Raw genomic sequence first — 19,225 nt, 5'->3', positions numbered from 1 at the left:
TAGGGTCAGTATTGCCTCACGTGCTCCAACATTCTACGGAATCCACACTGATCTTCCCCGATGTCGGCTTCTACCAGTTTTTCCATTCGTGTGTAAAGAATTCGTGTTAGTATTTTGCAGCCGTGGCTTATTAAACTGATATTTCGTTAATTTTCACATCTGTCAACACCCCACGAAGATAAGACACAAGAAATTAGGTCTCGTACGGAGGTATATTAGCAGTTTTTCCCACGATCAATTCGCGAGTGGAAGCTGGAAGGAAGTGACTAGCGGCGGTATAGTCTATCCCCCGCCACACGCTATACGGTGGCTTGCGGAGGACGGATATAGATGTAAAATGTGGTCTTGCTTGTTTGTTGTTTGTATTCCGGCGCCTCCGAGTGATTATATTCGTTACGCGACCACTGCGTACCGGCAGGCGCGCCTTACATGGACGTCTTGTACCGGGTGATCAAAAAGTCAGTATAAATTTGAAAACTGAATAAATCACGGAATAATGTAGATAGAGAGGTAAAAATTGACACAAATACTTGGAATGACATGGGGTTTTATTAGAACCAAAAAAATACAAACGTTCAAAAAATGTCCGACAGATGGCGCTTCATCTGATCAGAATAGCAATAATTAGCATAACAAAGTAAGTCAGAGCAAAGTTGATGTTCTTTACAGGAAATGCTCAATATGTCCACCATCATTCGTCAACAATAGCTGTAGTCGTGGAATAATGTTGTGAACAGCAGTGTACAGCATGTCCGGAGTTATGGTGAGGCATTGGCGTCGGATGTTGCCTTTCAGCATCCCTAGAGATGTCGGTCGATCACGATACACTTGCGACTTCAGGTAACCCCAAAGCCAATAATCGCACGGACTGAGGTCTGGGGACCAGGGACGCCAAGCACGACGAAAGTGGCGGCTGAACACACGATCGTCACCAAACGATGCGCGCAAGAGATCTTTCACGCGTCTAGCAATTTTTTTTCTTTTTTTTTTGTTCTAATAAAACCCCATGTAATTCCAAGCACGTGTGTCAATTTTTACCTCTCTATCTACGTTATTCCGTGGTTTATTAAGTTTTCAAATTTATAATGACTTTTTGATCACCCTGTGCATAGCTCAAAAATTTCATTCTTCGCTCTAATACTGTTTTGCTGTACAACAGTGCCAACAAAGTGTGAGCCGACAGTGCCAGGCTGCGATTAGTGTATTCCTGACGGGAGCAGTCCGGCTCGCTCGCTGTCAAATTCGAACTGCTTCGAGGTGGTGGTAGTGTACAGGAAGACGGCATTAGCAGCGAGGAGGCGACCTGGACGGCAGAACGCTGTCTTGAGTCGCACGCGGAACGGCGGCTGCACGTGCCGCGAATGCGGAAGCGAGCATAACGTTGAAGGGCGGCTTTTGAGCCGGTAGTACGCAATTAGGAGAGGGCGCAGCCCGGAAGTCTTAAATGAGCGCAGCGCTGCGGGCAGAAGCAGAAGCAGAAGCAGCGCCGTAGGCGGACCCGGCGGTACAATTAGGGCCGCTCCCTGCCCTGTGGCCCTTGACCGGTGGACGGGGGAGGGAGGAGGCCCGTTGCAAGGGAGGACGGGCGCGGGCGCGGTTCGAGTCCTGGCGAGGGCGTCGGAGGTGACCGTGTTGGGCAACGGGTACTTACCTAAGCGCAAAAATACACAATCTACATCTGCGCACATACTCTGCAAACCATCGTACGGAGCGTGGTGGAGGGTACCCTGTACCACTATTAGTAGTTCCCTTGCCCAGTCCCACTCTCAGGCAGAACGAGGGAAAAACGACTATCTATATGCCTCCATATGAGCCCTAATCTCTCGTATCTTATCTACATTTATACTCCGCAAGCCACCCAACGATGTGTGGCGGGGGGCACTTTACGTGCCACTGTCATTACCTCCCTTTCCTGTTCCTGTCGCGTATGGTTTGCGGGAAGAACGACTGCCGGAAAGCCTCCGTGCGCGCTCGAATCTCTCTAATTTTACATTCGTGATCTCCTCGGGAGGTATAAGTAGGGGGAAGCAATATATTCGATACCTCATCCAGAATCGCACCCTCTCGAAACCTGGACAGCAAGCTACACCGCGATGCACAGCGCCTCTCTTGCAGAGTCTGCCACTTGAGTAACGCTATCACGGTTACCAAATAACCCTGTGACGAAACGCGCCGCTCTTCTTTGGATCTTCTCTATCTCCTCCGCCAACCCGATCTGGTACGGATCCCACACTGATGAGCAATACTCAAGTATAGGTCGAACGAGTGTTTTGTAAGCCACCTCCTTTGTTGATGGACTACATTTTCTAAGGACTCTCCCAATGAATCTCAACCTGGCACCCGCCTTACCAACAATTATTTTTATATGATCATTCCACTTCAAATCGTTCCGTACGCATACTCCCAGATATTTTACAGAAGTAACTGCTACCAGTGTTTGTTCCGCTATCATATAATCATACAATAAAGGATCCTTCTTTCTATGTATTCGCAATACATTACATTTATCTATGTTAAGGGTCAGTTGCTACTCCCTGCACCAAGTGCCTATCCGCTGCAGATCTTCCTGCATTTCGCTGCAATTTTCTAATGCTGCTGCAACTTCTCTGTATACTAAGGCATCATCCGCGAAATGCCGCATCTTCGTGGTCCTTACACGAAATTTATGCTGGTGGCAGTAGTATCGTCCTACTTTCAGCTTCAAATGCTGGGCCGGCCGCGGTGGTCTAGCGGTTCTAGGCGCTCAGTCAGGAACCGCGCGACTGCTACGGTCGCAGGTTCGAATCCTGCCTCGGGCATGGATGTGTGTGATGTCCTTAGGTCAGTTAGGTTTAATTAGTTCTAAGTTCTAGGGGACTTATGACCACAGATGTTGAGTCCCATAGTGCTCAGAGCCATTTGAACCATTTTTCAAATGCCGGTTCTCTAAACTTTCCCAGTAATATATCTCGAAAAGAACGTCGCCTTCTCTCCACGGGTTCTCACTTGAGTTCCCAAAGCATCTCCGAAACACTTGCGTTTTGTTCTAACCTACCGGTAACCTAGCAGCTCACCTCCGAATTGCCGGCCGGAGTGGCCGTGCGGTTCTGGGCGCTACAGTCTGGAACCGAGCGACCGCTACGGTCGCAGGTTCGAATCCTGCATCGGGCATGGACGTGTGTGATGTCCTTAGGCTAGTTAGGTTTAATTAGTTCTAAGTTCTAGGCGACTGATGACCTCAGAAGTTAAGTCGCATAGTGCTCAGAGCCATTTGAACCACCTCCGAACTGCTTCGATCTCTTTCCTTAATCCGATCTGTTGCGGACACCGAACACTCGAGCGGTACTCAACAATAAGTGGCACTAGCGTTCTATACACGGTGTTCTTTACAGATGATCCACACTTTCCTAAATTTCTCTCAATAAACTAAAGTCGACCACTCACATTTCCTACCGCAGTCCTCACATGTGCGTTCCATTTCATATCGCTTTGCAGCGCCTAGGTATTTAAACGACGTTGACAGTATCAAGCGGGTCACTACTAATGCTGTATTCGAACATTGCGGATACAGGTTTAAATACTGAAATATGTAATCGCCAGCGGTCAAATATCGAAGTGTTTTACTTGAAGTACTTTGAAGTGTTTTACTCGAGCCAGAACTGCATCTTTAATGTAAGTATCGGATTTTTGATAGACCTCGAAAGACATACGTCAATTATCCTTCAATGACTGTTATTCAATGACCTGTGGAAGACAAACATAAAATTTGGAATAAGATATTCTGAACAACCAAAGCACTGAAAAGTGGAAACACTAACACTACTTCAGCGGATGTCGGTCGTCGGCGGAATGTACAGATATCGGTGCCGCTGAGACCGCAGCCTTAGATGCCATAACGAAACAGCGGCGAGTGGTTGTGTGGCGGAGGGCAGAGGGCGGCTCGTGTCCCGCTGTGGCGGCGGCGGCGGCGCTCGCCGTGCTGTCAGTCAGGGCGGCGCGGCTGCCTTTTGATGTGTGTTTATACGCCGCGCCGGCTTCCGCCCGGCCTCAAAAACAAACAGCGGCGCGGCCTGCGCTCTGTTTACCCGCACTATTTATCCCCGCTCCCTGCGCGGCCACCGGGCACCGGGGTCGCCTTCCGGAGCGCCGCCGCTTCCCTCTGGGCTGCTAGCCTTTCCTCCTGTACGGCTTCTTCCTGCTACTACCACCCCTGGTCTCTTCCGTCCTCTTGTTGAGAAGCCATTGGCAGCTTAAGATACACTTCTTGTACAGGCTACAGCTCGCGAAAAATAACGGGCCACCGGCGCAGAAACGCATTGTCGTGCTGGTCGAGTCCGTGCCGTTCTTCCCAAGGGGCGGCACTTCTATTGACTGTCGCCTATCGACCGCCTTCGACAGTTCTCGTTGCTGTCTTGTAAGTGACCGCACTTGTTACGTTGACAGTCTGCGATGTAAATCGTTCACTGCACGCTCAAGTATCTGCATAGGAATATTTCTGACTTCTACACGAATGGTGTATTCCAGTTCGCAATTTTATGTAGACGTCTAGGATACACCCTGTGTTTCAGGAACCCACAAAGGAAAGATAAGTCGTTGGTCTGGGAAGCCACAAAATGTCCTATTATTGACATGATGTGTTTACGGAACACTCTGTGCACGACTGCCATTCAAATATGAGCACAGTTAGAGCTAACAACATGTTGCTGAGACTGAATTTGTCAAGCAAGTCAGCATCTTGAGAAGTCGCTGTGGTGGCTCATCCATCTTCATCGTGAAAAAACAAAGGACCGCTTACGCCCATTGAAAAGAGAGTGCACCACACTGTGTAAGTGGCGCTGATGGAGTTCTTGAGGATTATTCTCGCACCAGTAAAGGCAGTTTTGTTTGTTGACATTACCACTGTGATCAGAATGTGCTTCGTCACTCAGCCACAGGAAATTTAAGAAGCCTTCATTGTGCCTAATTGTAGTCAACAGTTCTAGAATCATTCACTTTTCGTAATCACTTTCATTTAACTCTTGAACAACCTGTATCTTTTACGAAATGATTTAAAGTTGCAACCGCACAATTCTGTGCACACTACGACTGGTCATTCCCGTTACTGCCTCAATTTGTCTCACAGAACACTGGATTCTTACTTACAATTTACTGCACTTCTCTGTTCGTTCTTGTGAGTGACAACTTTGGGCCTTCCTGGCGATTTCAACTTTAAGTGCACTTCCTGTTGTTTCAAAGTTTTTCACCCATAACCTAACTGCATGTGCCGATGGTGCAGTATCATTCCTTCTTAGGCTGATACGACGACGGTATTCCCGTCTGGCCTTCATAACCACAAAACATCCAAGCTCACTCCAACACTCCACATCAGTAATTGGCGTACCTACTTGAAACATATGACAAACATTCAGTGTTGCCAGTTACGCTGTTTCACTTTTAGAGACTAAACACAGGCTGTTATTCTGCCATACTCTGTAGGGTGCTGAAGAGATTTGGTTTGGAACAATCGATTAGATCGACTGGCCACAATAAATCTCAAGATTTATGAAAAGAGCGACGAGTTTAATATACACTGACGAAAAAAAGATTCGCAGCACCAAGAAGGAGTCGTGCGACATAAAAGAAAGTTCGTAGGCGTGTATCTATTTCTGAAAGATGCTGTCTGTTCAAATTTCGCGCCAGCTACAGAAGGGTGGTTGGCGTTAGTAGCACCACTATGTGGATGCAAATCAGGGTAGCTTTAAATACATGCCGTAACGGTTGTGAGCGTTAGCTACGTTTGAGATTGGACGCGGTAAGTAGTCAAGAATGCCTTTAAGGCGACGAAGACATTATTATCAACACCTCGCTGAATTTGAACAAGGTCGTGCAATAGGGCTACGAGAAACTGAGTGTTCGTCCTGCCATGTGGCAGAGACTTGGCAGGAATGTAGCCGCAGAACATGACTGATGGCAGCAATGGTCTCGAGAATGTACGGTCACAAAAAGACCGGACAGCCACTTGGCACTGCCGAGAGGGAAGAGCACCGTGGTCGGCGTATGAATCTGGCGCATCGTACTGCACTTACAGCAGCTATTGGAGCAGCAGTTGGCACCACAGTGCTACTACGAACTATTACAAATCGGTTATTTCAAAGACAGCTCCGAGCCAGTCGCCCATAGCGTGCATCCCACTGACCCCAAAACACCGACATTTGCAACTTCATTGGTATCAAGCGAGCTCTCATTTTAGGGCAGGATGGAGGTCTATTGTATTTCTAATGATAGTTGGTTCTACCTCGGTACCAGTGATGGCCGTGTGTTGGGTAGGAGGAGGACAGTTGAGGTCTTACAACGATCTGTCTTCGTGCTAGACACACTAGACAGTGACATGGAGTTATGGCGTGGGGTGTGATTTCGCGTGACAGCAGGAGCACTCTCGTGTAGCAGCAGGAACACTCTCGTGGCTATCCCAAGCTTCCTTACTGCAGATTTGTGCGTCACTGTAGTGATTCGGCCTGTTGTGATGCCATTCATGTTGCCCAACAGGAACGTTTGCACACAAACGCTAGTTACACCCCAACATGCTCTACACTCGAAATGTTGCCTTGGCCTGCTCGATCACCAGATCTGCCTCCAGTCAAGCATATACGGGACATTTGCAATGTTTTTTTTCGTGCTTACGTTAACCTGACATCTTGCAATAATAATCACATAAGTACGTTATCTAGACAAATGCATTCCCGGACTTCATTACTCTACATTAATTAAAGGGCTTATTTCAATAGTGGTACAAGTCCATTTTTGTTCATTGTGAGATACAGAGTCCTAAAGTTAAATGAGCGCTGAAAAATCTGGAGTTGAGATACCAGAAATATTCAAACATATGGCTTCTTGCTAGAGATGAACCTTTCTTTCTGTTTGTTTGGACCATTAATGTCAGAAGCATTATAGGCAGAAAAGTGGAGGTGATGGACTTGTACCATTATTGAAATAAGCCCTTCAATTATTTTTTGCAATTGGGATTCTTTCCCGTCAGTGTAATTGTTTGACAAACAAAATGGCCGTAGTGATTGGCAGCGGCCGTGTTGGACGTGTTGCAGGGCTGGGCGAGCAGGTGAGCGTGCAGCTGCAGAGCCCGTCGGCGGCCGCAGACATCGCTGCCGGCCACGACGTCTCGCTGCGCTGCAAGGCCGACGGCAGCGGGGACCTGCGCTACGCCTGGTACAGGTCAGTACCACCCAATGTTAAAAAATATATCGGCTCAACCACTTGTTTATGGTGTAAAACACTAAGATTGACGCGTTTCGGAAGTCAAGCTTCCATCATCAGAATAATAAAAAATGAAAGAACCTGTTAAAACAAGCTAAAATGGAACATGCACCGGGCACAATAAAATTGATAATAAAATTAAAACATCGTGGCTACTTCCCTTGTTGCAGCCGTGTCTTCCAAGAGTCGTCAAAATATAAAAAAAACTCTAAAATGGTGTCGCCTATGGTGTTCAATATCTAACCACATGGCTCTCTCCTCTATCGTCGTAAACCGCCCGTGCTTCTTCGTTGATACCACACACCACGTAGCCAAACACGACACTGAAACGCGAGTGAGCTCACGCGCAAGTAAACAAGGAAGTCACAGAGATGTCTATACAAACAGATAACGTATACATGTTCCAAGGACCTCATGAAATGATGGTATCCTGCCAATTGCTAAAAATGTAGTTACTAAAAGAAACCAGTGAAATGTTTGAAAAACTTATTTGTATCACCAGTTAGCTGTTCATTCAGTGTGTTCTGATTATCCACGCTATGTAAAGCTGTTCTAGTAGATCCAGCTTTTTGCCTTTGCCCTGTCTATGTAAAATAAAGAGATCCTGATCTATTCCCAACATGGGGTGTCCCGTTTCCCAAATATGCGTGACTACAGCTGACTTTGCGAAATTATTAAGCCGGAAAGCATCACTATGTTCTTTGTAACGTACTTAAAGGACCTACCAGTTTGGCCTACATAGCTTGCCTTGCACGTGTTACACTGAATTTTATAGACCTATTTCCTGCTGTAAATTATTTCTTACTTTAAACCGCAGCGTATTATTGGTCTGAAAAGCGATATCAACTTAAAAAGGTTTGAAAATGTTAGCCACTTTTTGCGAAATATCACGGAAGTATGGTATTGTGACTCTCGTAATATTTTTTTTTAACATTGACATTCACAACCACGACCTCTTACCCAGTACGTATAAAATCAAAGTTCAGTACCACCCCTTCCCGGCAACATGGGACATCCGACCGGTTAAAACAACCGATTGGCCAGTCAATTGCTCTTAAGTTCAGTCGGTTTTTTCGGTCAAATGAAACAACGGAATGAAACAACGCTCTGCGGGCACATCATCTGTATAATTGTTTTTCTCTCACTCCCCGAGTTTGAATGGGTTCACAGACCCTTAACTTCCCTGTGGACAAATTGTCGAATACTTTTGTTATTTATTCATTGTCAGCTTACAATTATTTTTCGCGTTGGCAATCACGTAGTCTTGTCAGGGAGGATTTGAATTTTATATTAATTCATTTAACACTTCATTGTTAACATTCCCATTCTTATTGTGATTGCGTTGTAACAGTAACGGAAGATATTGATGTCAACTAAGTATTGTTTTGTCCGCCCCTCGTGGTCTCGCGGTAGCGTTCTCGCTTCCCGAGCACGGGGTCACGGATTTTTCCTGCCTCGAGATGACTGGGTGTTGTTGTGTCGTCTTCATCATCTTCATTCATGCCCATTACGGTCGGAGGAAGGCAACGGCAAACCACCTCCATTAGGACCTTGCCTAGTAAGGCGGTGCGGGTCTCCCGCATCGTTCCCCTACGCTCTGTAAAGAAGCATGGGACTTCATTTTTTTCAAGTATTGTTTTATGAAGAACTTGTTTGTTTTTCCAAGTGTAATTGTTTGCAGTAAATCTACGTATGTTCATCGTGAGCTTCATTTTAGAGAAGTCGTTATCTATCGATTCATTTTATGATGTGAGTATTTCTGTTGTGTCCGTGTGGACACGCTGTGCAGTTACCGAGTCAGAACAGCTTTCCTTTCTTTTTCTCCTTTATTTCAAAACATAAGCCTCGTGGAATCTTTGCAACCAGGTTTAACTGTGCAGGATGTCTTAGACATCCTGTTTGAGGAAACAGACGCTCTTCTTGCTGATGGAATTTACGTAGCACTCCCTCATTCTGCAATTCTCTTGGATGTGGATGAAGGGGGAAGAGGCAAATGTGATTAGCTATTTGTTCCTCAGCAACATATGTTTTATGATGAATCAATGATAAAATATTTTGCGAGACACTCTTGCAAACCGTTTAACAGGGGGGGGGGGGGGCAATACGACTTGTATATAAAGCATGATGTTTATTTAGCACTTCTACATATCTTGTAACTTTTTCCTTTTCTCGCCAAATGCAAATACAGTATACGAAGAACAGTTTAGTGCGGATACTGTCCCACTCATTCAGCTGATGGATGATTTAACACTGGGAGTAGTGGAATTACAGCTCCATTTTTTTCTTTGACAACCTCTTTGCAGAATTTGCTGTCTTTGTTAAGAGAAGAAAGTTATGGAGGAACAGGCACTATAAAGAAAAAAAATAGAGTTCCCAAATCTTGCCCCATTTCTTCAAACCAAGAATTACTTAAAACTAAATGGGATACTTTCAATTTTTCACTTTGTTAGGATGATGGCATTATTGTCACAAAATGGGTTGTAATTCCTGGGAGCCGAAGAAAGGAACAGGAACTAGGAATACAGGAGAGAAGTTTTGCATGCGTGTAAAAGGAGCAGGCGGACCTTCAACCAATCCTTTCTAATCGCGTGTTGCAAGAGATATGAGATACGACGGCATAAAACACTACATCAAGAAAACTGGGGAAAAGAGGAGGTGTGTAAACTTCTACTGCTAACATGAGTCATCAGCAGTTCACGCAAAATATGGGAAATCTGGTGTAGGATTGTGTCTAGAATGTTTTGAAATATACCACGAATGGCAGAAAATGAAAGATTGCGAATTAATTTGTGTTTGTTGTTATAAATCTGTTTATAAGAATTATTTTGTTCAAATTTTGGCTTATTAAAATCTGTTTAATAGTAGCAGTAATCAAATCAATGTCACAGAAAAAATTTAAAATATACAATTAACAAGCTCAACGTGTCCTTGTGGACACGGTACGTTACACACAAAGGCAGAGAAAGGTCAAATAATAGCTTATTTGCATTTTTGAGATGTGTAAGAAGTCAATAAGTTGCATCTTGTCGTACAGCGGGATAAATGTATGAACAACTACCGCGATTACTTTTGAAATAATACACAGCTTACTTACTTTCTTTCCATCTGTCTCGTTGGCATTTAACTGCCTCTTATACACTAGATTCGAAGAAACCATCGCAACATCAACGCAAGATCGCCGCCATATAAACGCTAGTTGTTCTGAAAATGTTTTGGCGTTCAGAGATATTATAGACTGGCAGAGGTGGTCCCTTGCAGTTTCCACTTGCTAGACGTACGATATTGTAATCCAATAATATGTGGCGTATAGCATAGTTTGCCTACTGCATTGAGTTATGTATGTACATTATTATACTATGAAGTGCTTAATGTAAGTGATATTGATGACTAGCAGGTATCAGTTCCAACATAGTACTAGTGCACACATTATTACATGTAATTGCGATAAGTGTTCTTCTGATGTTTTAGCATAAACAAAGTAGCCTTACATGTGTTAAGTGTAACTTTCAAGATACTTACCGGCAACTTACTTGCAACAAAATTTATTTTAAAAGAAACACGATACAAAGTTTTATATGACATTGCGTATTCATCCAATGATGAAATTCGTAAAAAGGAGGCACAGTAACTGGTCTTTTCGGACAGCGAATGGCAGACAGTAATAAGTAATATAAAATAAGAACTCTGTGAACATTCCCTTTCGATTGTAAATGTTGGAAAGTAAAATTCCATCCTTAAATGTGTGAGTGGAGGAAGCATTTTAATTACAGATGCCGCTGACGCCGAGTGAGAATAAAATATACTGTTTTATAGTTTTATCTATAATTGGACAGTGGTAATAGTGAATTCTCGATCATACCATCGGAGCAACTTAATAGTTTGGGCCCCCACCATTCACAAGTACGAGACGGGTGAAAACTAGAAAATTTCTACCACCGTTCATAAAAGTTCACATAATAACTTAGCTGCTTCATATGATGAGATACTCAACTTTGATATCCTTGGGGAGGTTTTTGCTTCATAAAGTCCCATCTTTTGACGTTGCTGATGCGCAAATTTTTAAATAAAACATAGACTATATCACTTTTCTTGTCTTTTATTGTGACCAGTTTGGATGTACATATTTGTTGTCTGACAGCCTCCGAAAGTCTCTCGCACAAACAGTATCCGAAAGACAATAATGCAGACTCACTGACTGACTCTCTCACTGCCTCCAACTGTCTCTTACTCTTTACGTGCCCTTCCCCTTACTGACTGACTGACTCACTGCCTCTCGTGGCACACGGCAGACGCACAAGACTGAGGGATTGTACCCTCTGCGGTTGGCGAAGTTCTAGCGTAACAAAAACGCTTCTCCTTCTTACTTGAATACTGGGATGAGATGTCATGGCATTTGGATTTTTTGCTTGACTTTTTGTGCAGTTTTTTTTTTCAAAGGTGAAAGTATAGTGAGAGAGATAGTGGAAGAAATTGGAAAACTAATGGCCCAATTGACTGGCCAGTTTGTATATATATAAAAAGAAGACAGGACAGTAGTAGGGATAGTAGAAGTGCATGGAAGACGAATGGCCCATTGGCTAGCCGAGAATTATGACTAAGTGATGGAGTAAAGGATAGGAGGAGGAACAGCATAAGTTGAGAGAAAACGAAAGGCCATTCTCCTGGCCTCTTCTTCTTCTTGGCGGCATCTTTTGATGGTGGTGGTAGACATTCTTGAGGTGGTGAGGTGGGGTGGGAAGAAAGAGAAAGAAGTGTGAGTGTGACAGATAAAGAAGTGAAAAAGGAGAGCCTTTCATGATTAGGCCGGTAATGTGGAGGGTGTGGGGCTGATGAGGGTGGCATTCTGTGGAGGGTGGATGACATGACTAAGGGAGATGAATCGATGATATTATAGACGGTAGTCTACATGAATTTTGGTGACTAGTGTGTGTGAGATCATGGGGGGCGGAATAAAAGGTCAGGCCATCTAATGGTGGCTAGACGATGGACACGGGTGCCCAAGGAAAGGATTAAGGGGTTAGGAGAGTGACGGGTTTGTTGGTAAAAGGAATTGGCTGCAGAGAGGATACGGGTACGAAGGAGCGGCACCTCGGCCAGGATGTGGAGCTCTTGGGTTGGGAAGTCGAAAGGGAGGTGGAGGGCAAACCGGAGAGCCCGGTTCTGGACGGTTTGGAGTCGGCGGAGGTGGGTGGGGGCAGTATTGCCCCACACCACCACCGCGTATTCAAGGATGGGGCGAACAAGGGAGGTGTACAATCTAACAGCAAGGTGGGAGGGGAGTGAAGAGGTTGGATTGATGAGAGGGTAGAGCAGGCATAGCCGCCCCATTGCTTTACGACGCACGTCATCTATGTGGGGGCGCCAGGTAAGGCGTTGGTCCAGGGTAACACCCAAGTACTTCGCAGTACGAGTCCAGGGGACTGGTGTACCAAGAACCATCACCTGAGGGAGCCGAATGGGAATATGGCTTCGGTAGATGATACGGGCTTGGGTTTTGGAGGGATTAAATGCCAGACGCCAAGTCCTAGCCCAATCGGTTAGGGAATCTGTAGCCCCCTGGAGCCGCTGTTGAAGAACTGCCGCACTCCGAGAACGAGAGAAGAGTGCAGTATCATCTGCGTAGAGAGCTAAATGTACTCTCGGCGCAGAGGGCAGATCAGCTGTGAAGAGGGAGTAGAGTATCGGTCCAAGTACGCTGCCTTGTGGTACTCCTGCCCTGATGCGTCGTCGTGTAGATTTCCCGTCAGGGATCCTAACATGGAAGGTGCGACCTTCCAGATATGTGGCTATTAGCCGTACATGGGACACCGGAAAGCCGAGGGAAAATAATTTGTAGAGCAGCCCTTCGTGCCAGACCGAGTCAAACGCTCTGGACACGTCGAGGAGTACGGCCCCGAAGTACTCCCTACGTTCTATGGCGTCCAGTGTCTCTTCTACAAGGCGCAGGAGTTGGTGAGTGGTTGCATGTCCCTGCCTGAAGCCAAACTGCTCATCAGGGAGGACTCGTTCTCGGGCAATGTGGATGAACAGTCGTTTAAGGTACAGTCTCTCGAACACTTTGGAGATGGCAGGCAAGAGGCTGATGGGGCGGTAGCTGGCAGGGGAACGAAGATCCTTCCCAGCCTTGGGTATGGCGCCCACTTCAGCATGTTTCCAGACAGTGGGATATTGCCTGGTTCTGAGGATGTTGTTGAAGGTGGCCGTCAGGATGGGAATAGAAGCTGGGGGTAGCTGCTTGAGGAGTGCATTTGTCAGCTTATCAGGGCCACCAGCTTTCTTGGATTTGAGGTACCGCAATTGCAGTTCAACCTCCTCTTCATTGATGGGGGTGATTTCATCCTCGGGGTCCTGGACGTCAAGGAGTCGTGGGAGGCGTGCCGTTACCAGGCGGATATGGTCGGGGTCAACGGGGTCATTGACCGGGCTGAAGTTGTGCGCGAAGACGTCAGCCAAAGCATTAGCCTTGGTGTCTGGCTCGGACACAAAGTCATTGCCCACCTGGAGGGGGGGGGGGATCCGTTGCTCTCGTCTCAGAAGGCTTTTTGTGAGCCGCCAAGCAGACGGGTCACTCAGGTCAATGGCAGAGATTTTGTTCTCCCATGCCTGATTGCGATGGTCTTGCACCGCAGCCTTGATTTGGCGCTGTAGTCTATTGATGAGGCGCTTGGTTGCCGGGTTCCGAGTGAGCTGCCATTCACGGGTAGTCTGGTTTTTCTCTGTGATGAGAGCAAGGATGTGGGGGGGGGGGGCGGAGTGGACGCAGATGGTCTGGGGGCCGGTGTGGACGGTGAGGGATCGCTGCTGTTGCAGCATCTAGGGCAATGGTGGTGAGGTGTATGAGGGTACGATCTGTGTCCATTTGATCGGCAACAGGGATTGTGGGTAGGGCTGCTTCGACCCACCAGTCAATACTGCGGATGTTCAGGCCTTAGTTCGGCGTGGTCGTGGTTCCAACGAGATCGATGGAACAGATGACCGGCCGGTGGTCAGAGGCTAGAGCGATGCGGGTGGCTGCAGTGATGAGGTGGGGTAGACCTTTCACCACTGCAATGTCAAGGACATCAGGGGGACGTCTTCCAGAGGGGTATATTGTGGGGTCGTGCGGGCCGATGGTGCGGGCATGGTGCCGCTCAGCGACCCGGAGGAGTCGACGACCAGATGTGTTTGTTAATCTACTGTTCCAGGCAGTGTGTTTGGCATTGAAGTCGCCGCCAACAAAGACGTCGTTGCCAAGCGAGAGCAATGCCCCATAGTCCAGTGTTTCAAGTAGGCCTCGTGGTGGTCTATAGAGAGCCACGAACGTGATGGGACCCCTCACCGTGTGGACAACAACGCCAGTGGCTTCCACAGTGTTAAGTGGGGGGAGGGGAATGGGGTGGTGGCGGAGGGAATTTCGCACGTACACCGCTGTGCCACCGAGGGCGGTGGGCCTGTCTGTCCTGTAGCAGGAGTAGTTTGCTACACGGACAAAAACACCGGGTTTGAGGTGCGTCTCAGCGACAAGGCAAATGTCAACCCTCTCATCAAGGAGAAACTGACGAAACTCGCCCTGCTGTTTATGGAGACCGTTGGCATTCCAGATCATGGCTGTCAATCCGTGATGTCTAACAGCCATGGCTGGTTGGAACAGGGGTGGTGGTGGGGGACATGGATTGGGAGAGGGCAGAGGCAAGTTGGAGTGGGATGGTTTGGAGGAACGAGCTGAAAGCGGAGGAGATTGCTGAGGTCAAGGCCTCAACAACATTGTTGATGAGGTCACTAAAGGGGGTGGGAATGGGGGACTGGATGGGGAGAGGGAGTTGCTGAGATTGTACAGGGGTGGGGGCAGCAGAGCTTGACGCCTGTTGCCGGAGGGGGGTGTGGAACAGCGGAGCATGACGCCCGCTGTGGGGAGAGGGGGGCAGTGCATGACGCCTGCTGGGAAGGGAGGAGAGGGAATGCTGCTGGGGGGGGGGGAGTGATAGGGATGGAGAGGAGGGGGGGTGGGTAGGAGCCCGAAGGGACAGGATGGGAGCGAGACGCGTGGAGGGGGTAAGTCCGCGACGCCGACCCACCCAGGGCACCAGCGTAACTAGTGCCCGGACGGGCCGCCGCCGAGGGCCCTGAAAATCGTTTTTGGTTCTGATATGCCCTAAATGACTGGATTTTTGGGCAGCCCATGTAGCTGCCCGTATGATTCCCGCCACAGCGGGCGCAAGTGGGGGGAGCGTCCCGGGGTTTGGAGCACTCCGAGGAGGCATGACTACCGGCATACTTAACGCATCGCACTTCGCGGGTGCAGTCACTCGCAAAGTGCGCCAATCCTTGGCAGCGAAAGCATACCAGGGTCATCCTCCTGGAGTGGGGCTCCTCCATCGTCACTTTGACGTGGTCAAGGAGGGTGAGGGTGGGGAGGGGGCGGTTCTCCGGCGTGTCAGGAGCAGAAACGAAGAAGAGTGGGGTGGGGCGGCGGGTGCGGGGGGAGATGATCCTGGAGATGACTGAGGGGGTGATGCCTAATGAATTTAGGGCCATCCTCAGGTCATAGCCAGAGTACTTCATAGGAAGCCCCCTGACGACGACCCGCAGGCGGCGGGACTTGGAGGGGTAGGAGAAGTATGGGATGTTGAAAGAGTTGAGTGTGTGGAGTACTTTACCCAGATCCTCTGGGGACTGAAGAGAAAGTCGATACTGGTCATTCGGACTTGATTTGATGTGGTAGGGGGTGGTGGTGACGGTGTCTAGAACATCTATAAGTTCTTTGAGGGGCCGACTGTAATCAAACACAATGGGCGGGGGGGGAGGGGGGTGACTTTGGGGGGAGGAGGAGGGGGGGGCAACGTCTGCAGCACCATCAATGGCTGCAAATTGATTATGGACCGGCACATCTGTTGCTATCACTGCGGATTGACGGCGAGGTGCCGTTTTGCGCGGTACTTGGAATCCCTCCGCGTCGACTATGGCCTTTTTCTTTTTTGACTGCCCGCGTTCAGCAGGCTGTGTGGCCTCCGAATCGGAGGATGAGGCTAACTGCCGCTTCCGACGTTCAGCGACCGGGCGCCGATGGTCGTCATCGTACTCCATCACGCTCCCGTCATCGCTGTTGTCGGCCGCGGCAGTCATGTGCGGGTAGAGGGAGGCCTGACGCCGAACAGGGTCGATATGCTGGCCCCCCTCCTCTGCGGCGTCGCGGAGTGGAATCAGGTGTTCCTGCAGTCCCTCCAGTATGTCTGCGTCTGACATCAGTACAGACGCTATGTCTTCGTCGGTTGCCGGAAGCGGTTGTGGGACGCATACAGCGTCCTGAATGTCCGGCATGTCGAGTGGTGGTCGGGTGGGGGGGGGGGAGGGGGGAGCGGGATCTAGAACGCGGCGCACGCGGGCTTGTCCCACATGAAGGGGGCCCTGATGCGCAGATTTCCCTAATCGCCCTAGGTGCTGTTTCATTGATGGCTGTATCAATGAAGCTGCGACCGGGAATGGCAGATGACTGTGGATGTGATGGTTGTGGTGGTGATGGTGGAGGTGCAGGTGGTGGCGGTCATTGGCAGCGCAATAACGCCGGCGGCTGCGGCTGTCTTCGTCCTTTTCGTAGACCCAATCGTCACCGTTGTCGTGCGCGTGGTCGTTGTAAGTGGGGGGCCGGATGGGGCCGCCGACGGAGCGAGCTCCGCCGGACGGCGATCCGCCACACCCGTCGCATCAGAACCAGGTCCCCACAACCGCACGAGTGGTCGACTGTGAAGAGCGGACAAATTGAATAGCTGGCCGGCGGCCATTAGAGTGGTAAACTGACCCGCGGAGTTCGAATGTTTATACATCGCTCTTGGTTATAAAATGCCTTCCCTTGAGCTAGGTCACAAACATAATGCCTCATTTAAATACGTTACTACAATATACTTTTTAATTTATGAACAAACAGCAACTAGTCACTGTTTATGAATTTATCTTACGTACTACATGGAATCTGCCGTAGCTAAAAATTATGTACTGGACCCCTAGCATTTTTCGTAGTTCATTTACGATAGATGTACGCAAAATGCATCAAATTACTCGAAGATGTGCCCACTATATTAATAGATATTTTCTGACTCTACCTTGCTTTAGATTTTATGACGAGAAGTGCGTTATATATGGCATAGTGCTTTGGCAACTCACGACGAATTTATCAAGTTTCAACCTAACCTATACCATGAAAACACTACCGATCATCCAACTTTCTTCAAAATAATCAGAACATATAAAATGGTATTCTGACGGTCGGAAATCTTGCCTCCTGACAGCGTGTAACCATTTTTGTAACAGCTGTAGTTTTGAGAAAGGAAACCTGCAAATAGATGTACAGACATTAAGCTAATACCGTGTTACAAAAACATTTATTAAGCAAATGCACTGACATACAAAACAACTTAAAATATCCACATACTTGTGAAATGTAACATTCGTTCCTTTCTCGAATTTATTTGTACAATTAAAATCGCTGCACAACTCTTCACCATTGTACTTCTTTTGATTGGAACGTACAGACAGTAGAATTACGAGTAACAAATACTGTATGTACGCCCCAACAAATATACAACGTTGAATCAGGGTCTTCATAAACAACAATACTACACAACACATCAGACTGCAACCACTATAATGGCGTTCAGCCGAAGGTTCAAATTATCCCGCGACTGCAGCGCCATCAGTGAGTCTAGTTATTTTTTACAAGGTCTTTGATCAGAACGCACGTCTGTCTCCCGCGGCATCCCAGCTCGGAATGCCTCTCGTGGCTCTTGCCCCACTTCCTTTTATATAAAACTAAACAATTGAATACATCGTTAAATGTAAGATTTACAAAGTAACAATAATTATTAGATACTTTTCGTTCTTACACCAAAAAATGGGCCACGTTTTGCCCTACATGTTCTGATATGCAATTTGGAAGAGTTTGCTTAATTTCATGCACAATTTCAATGAGTTTTACAGAACAACAATTTAAATTAAATTTTAGTTAATTATGAAAATCATTTTGAATAAAATATTGTTAAGGCTTTTTTCGATAGCTGTTGAGTAGAGCTATCATTTTAAATAACAATAATGAATAAACATCGTCGCTTTTTAGAAATAGGGTAGAAGGAAATTTTCAAAGAATATTGGCGCAGTATGGCTGCACAGTTCATATCACGAAATTTCAAAGTTGGGTTATTAAGAAACCGCTTACTCCCCTTAGTTGCTAATGTAAAATGGGTAACATATTAATGTGAAATTTAATCCGAGGTTCCGAGGTAATGAACTTATTTGTACTAATTTTTTAAAAGGCAGTTAACTATTGTAACTGGGTATAGACATAACAGAATGAAGTCCAGGAAGTTAAAAATTCTAGCTAAACTGACCTCTTCAGAGAATGTTGACATGAGGAAGAAATTTCAGATAGGCATGTGATGGTAGCCCCATTTTAAAATAAACAAAAACAGTAGGTCAGAAGAAGTAGGATGCAAAGATAAGCTTCCAACGATGAGTTGTGGGACTCACATTATTGGATGGATGGATGAGTAAATATATCAGTCAGGAATTAAAAATATTTAATCTGAATAAGAAAATTGTAACATACAGGGACAAGAGGAAGGAAAATATTGTAAGAATAAAGAAAATTTTTGTTCAGTTTTCCGTTGATGGCGTGATTATTACAGACAGAGCCCAAGTTCGAATTCTAATTTGCATAAAACTTCCTGAATTAATTCTCAGGGGGCTGCCATGAGCAGAGGAAGACGAGGAAGAAAGCTTCACCCATCGACTCGCAGTACACTGGCTACCGTGGATGGGGTGGTGGGGGGGGGGGGAGGGTGGCATTGCAGGGGAACAAGCCGCAGTTTTATCACGCCTTGCCGGCCGGAGTGGCCGTGCGGCTCTAGGCGCTACAGTCTGGAACCGCGAGACCGCTGCGGTCGCAGGTTCGAATCCTGCCTCGGGCATGGATGTGTGTGGTGTCCTTAGGTTAGTTAGGTTTAAGTAGTTCTAAGTTCTAGGGGACTGA

At 47.2% G+C, this 19,225-nt stretch overlaps 1 protein-coding gene across 1 annotated transcript in view; it reads left to right on the top strand.

Moving 5' to 3' along the window:
- LOC126259629 (inactive tyrosine-protein kinase 7-like) overlaps nucleotides 1-19,225 on the top strand; it is a 523,717-nt gene that overhangs the window by 405,989 nt on the left and 98,503 nt on the right. The window contains exon 3 of the mRNA XM_049956550.1: nucleotides 7,059-7,185. Coding sequence (XP_049812507.1) covers nucleotides 7,059-7,185 — 127 coding nt within the window. The remainder of the gene's footprint in view (nucleotides 1-7,058; nucleotides 7,186-19,225) is intronic.

The sequence above is a fragment of the Schistocerca nitens genome, chromosome 5 (genome assembly GCF_023898315.1).
Source record: "Schistocerca nitens isolate TAMUIC-IGC-003100 chromosome 5, iqSchNite1.1, whole genome shotgun sequence".
In the NCBI taxonomy this organism is placed as follows: domain Eukaryota; kingdom Metazoa; phylum Arthropoda; class Insecta; order Orthoptera; family Acrididae; genus Schistocerca; species Schistocerca nitens.
Note: the sequence above shows the minus strand (reverse complement) of the source record. Positions and strands in the feature narration are given on the sequence as shown.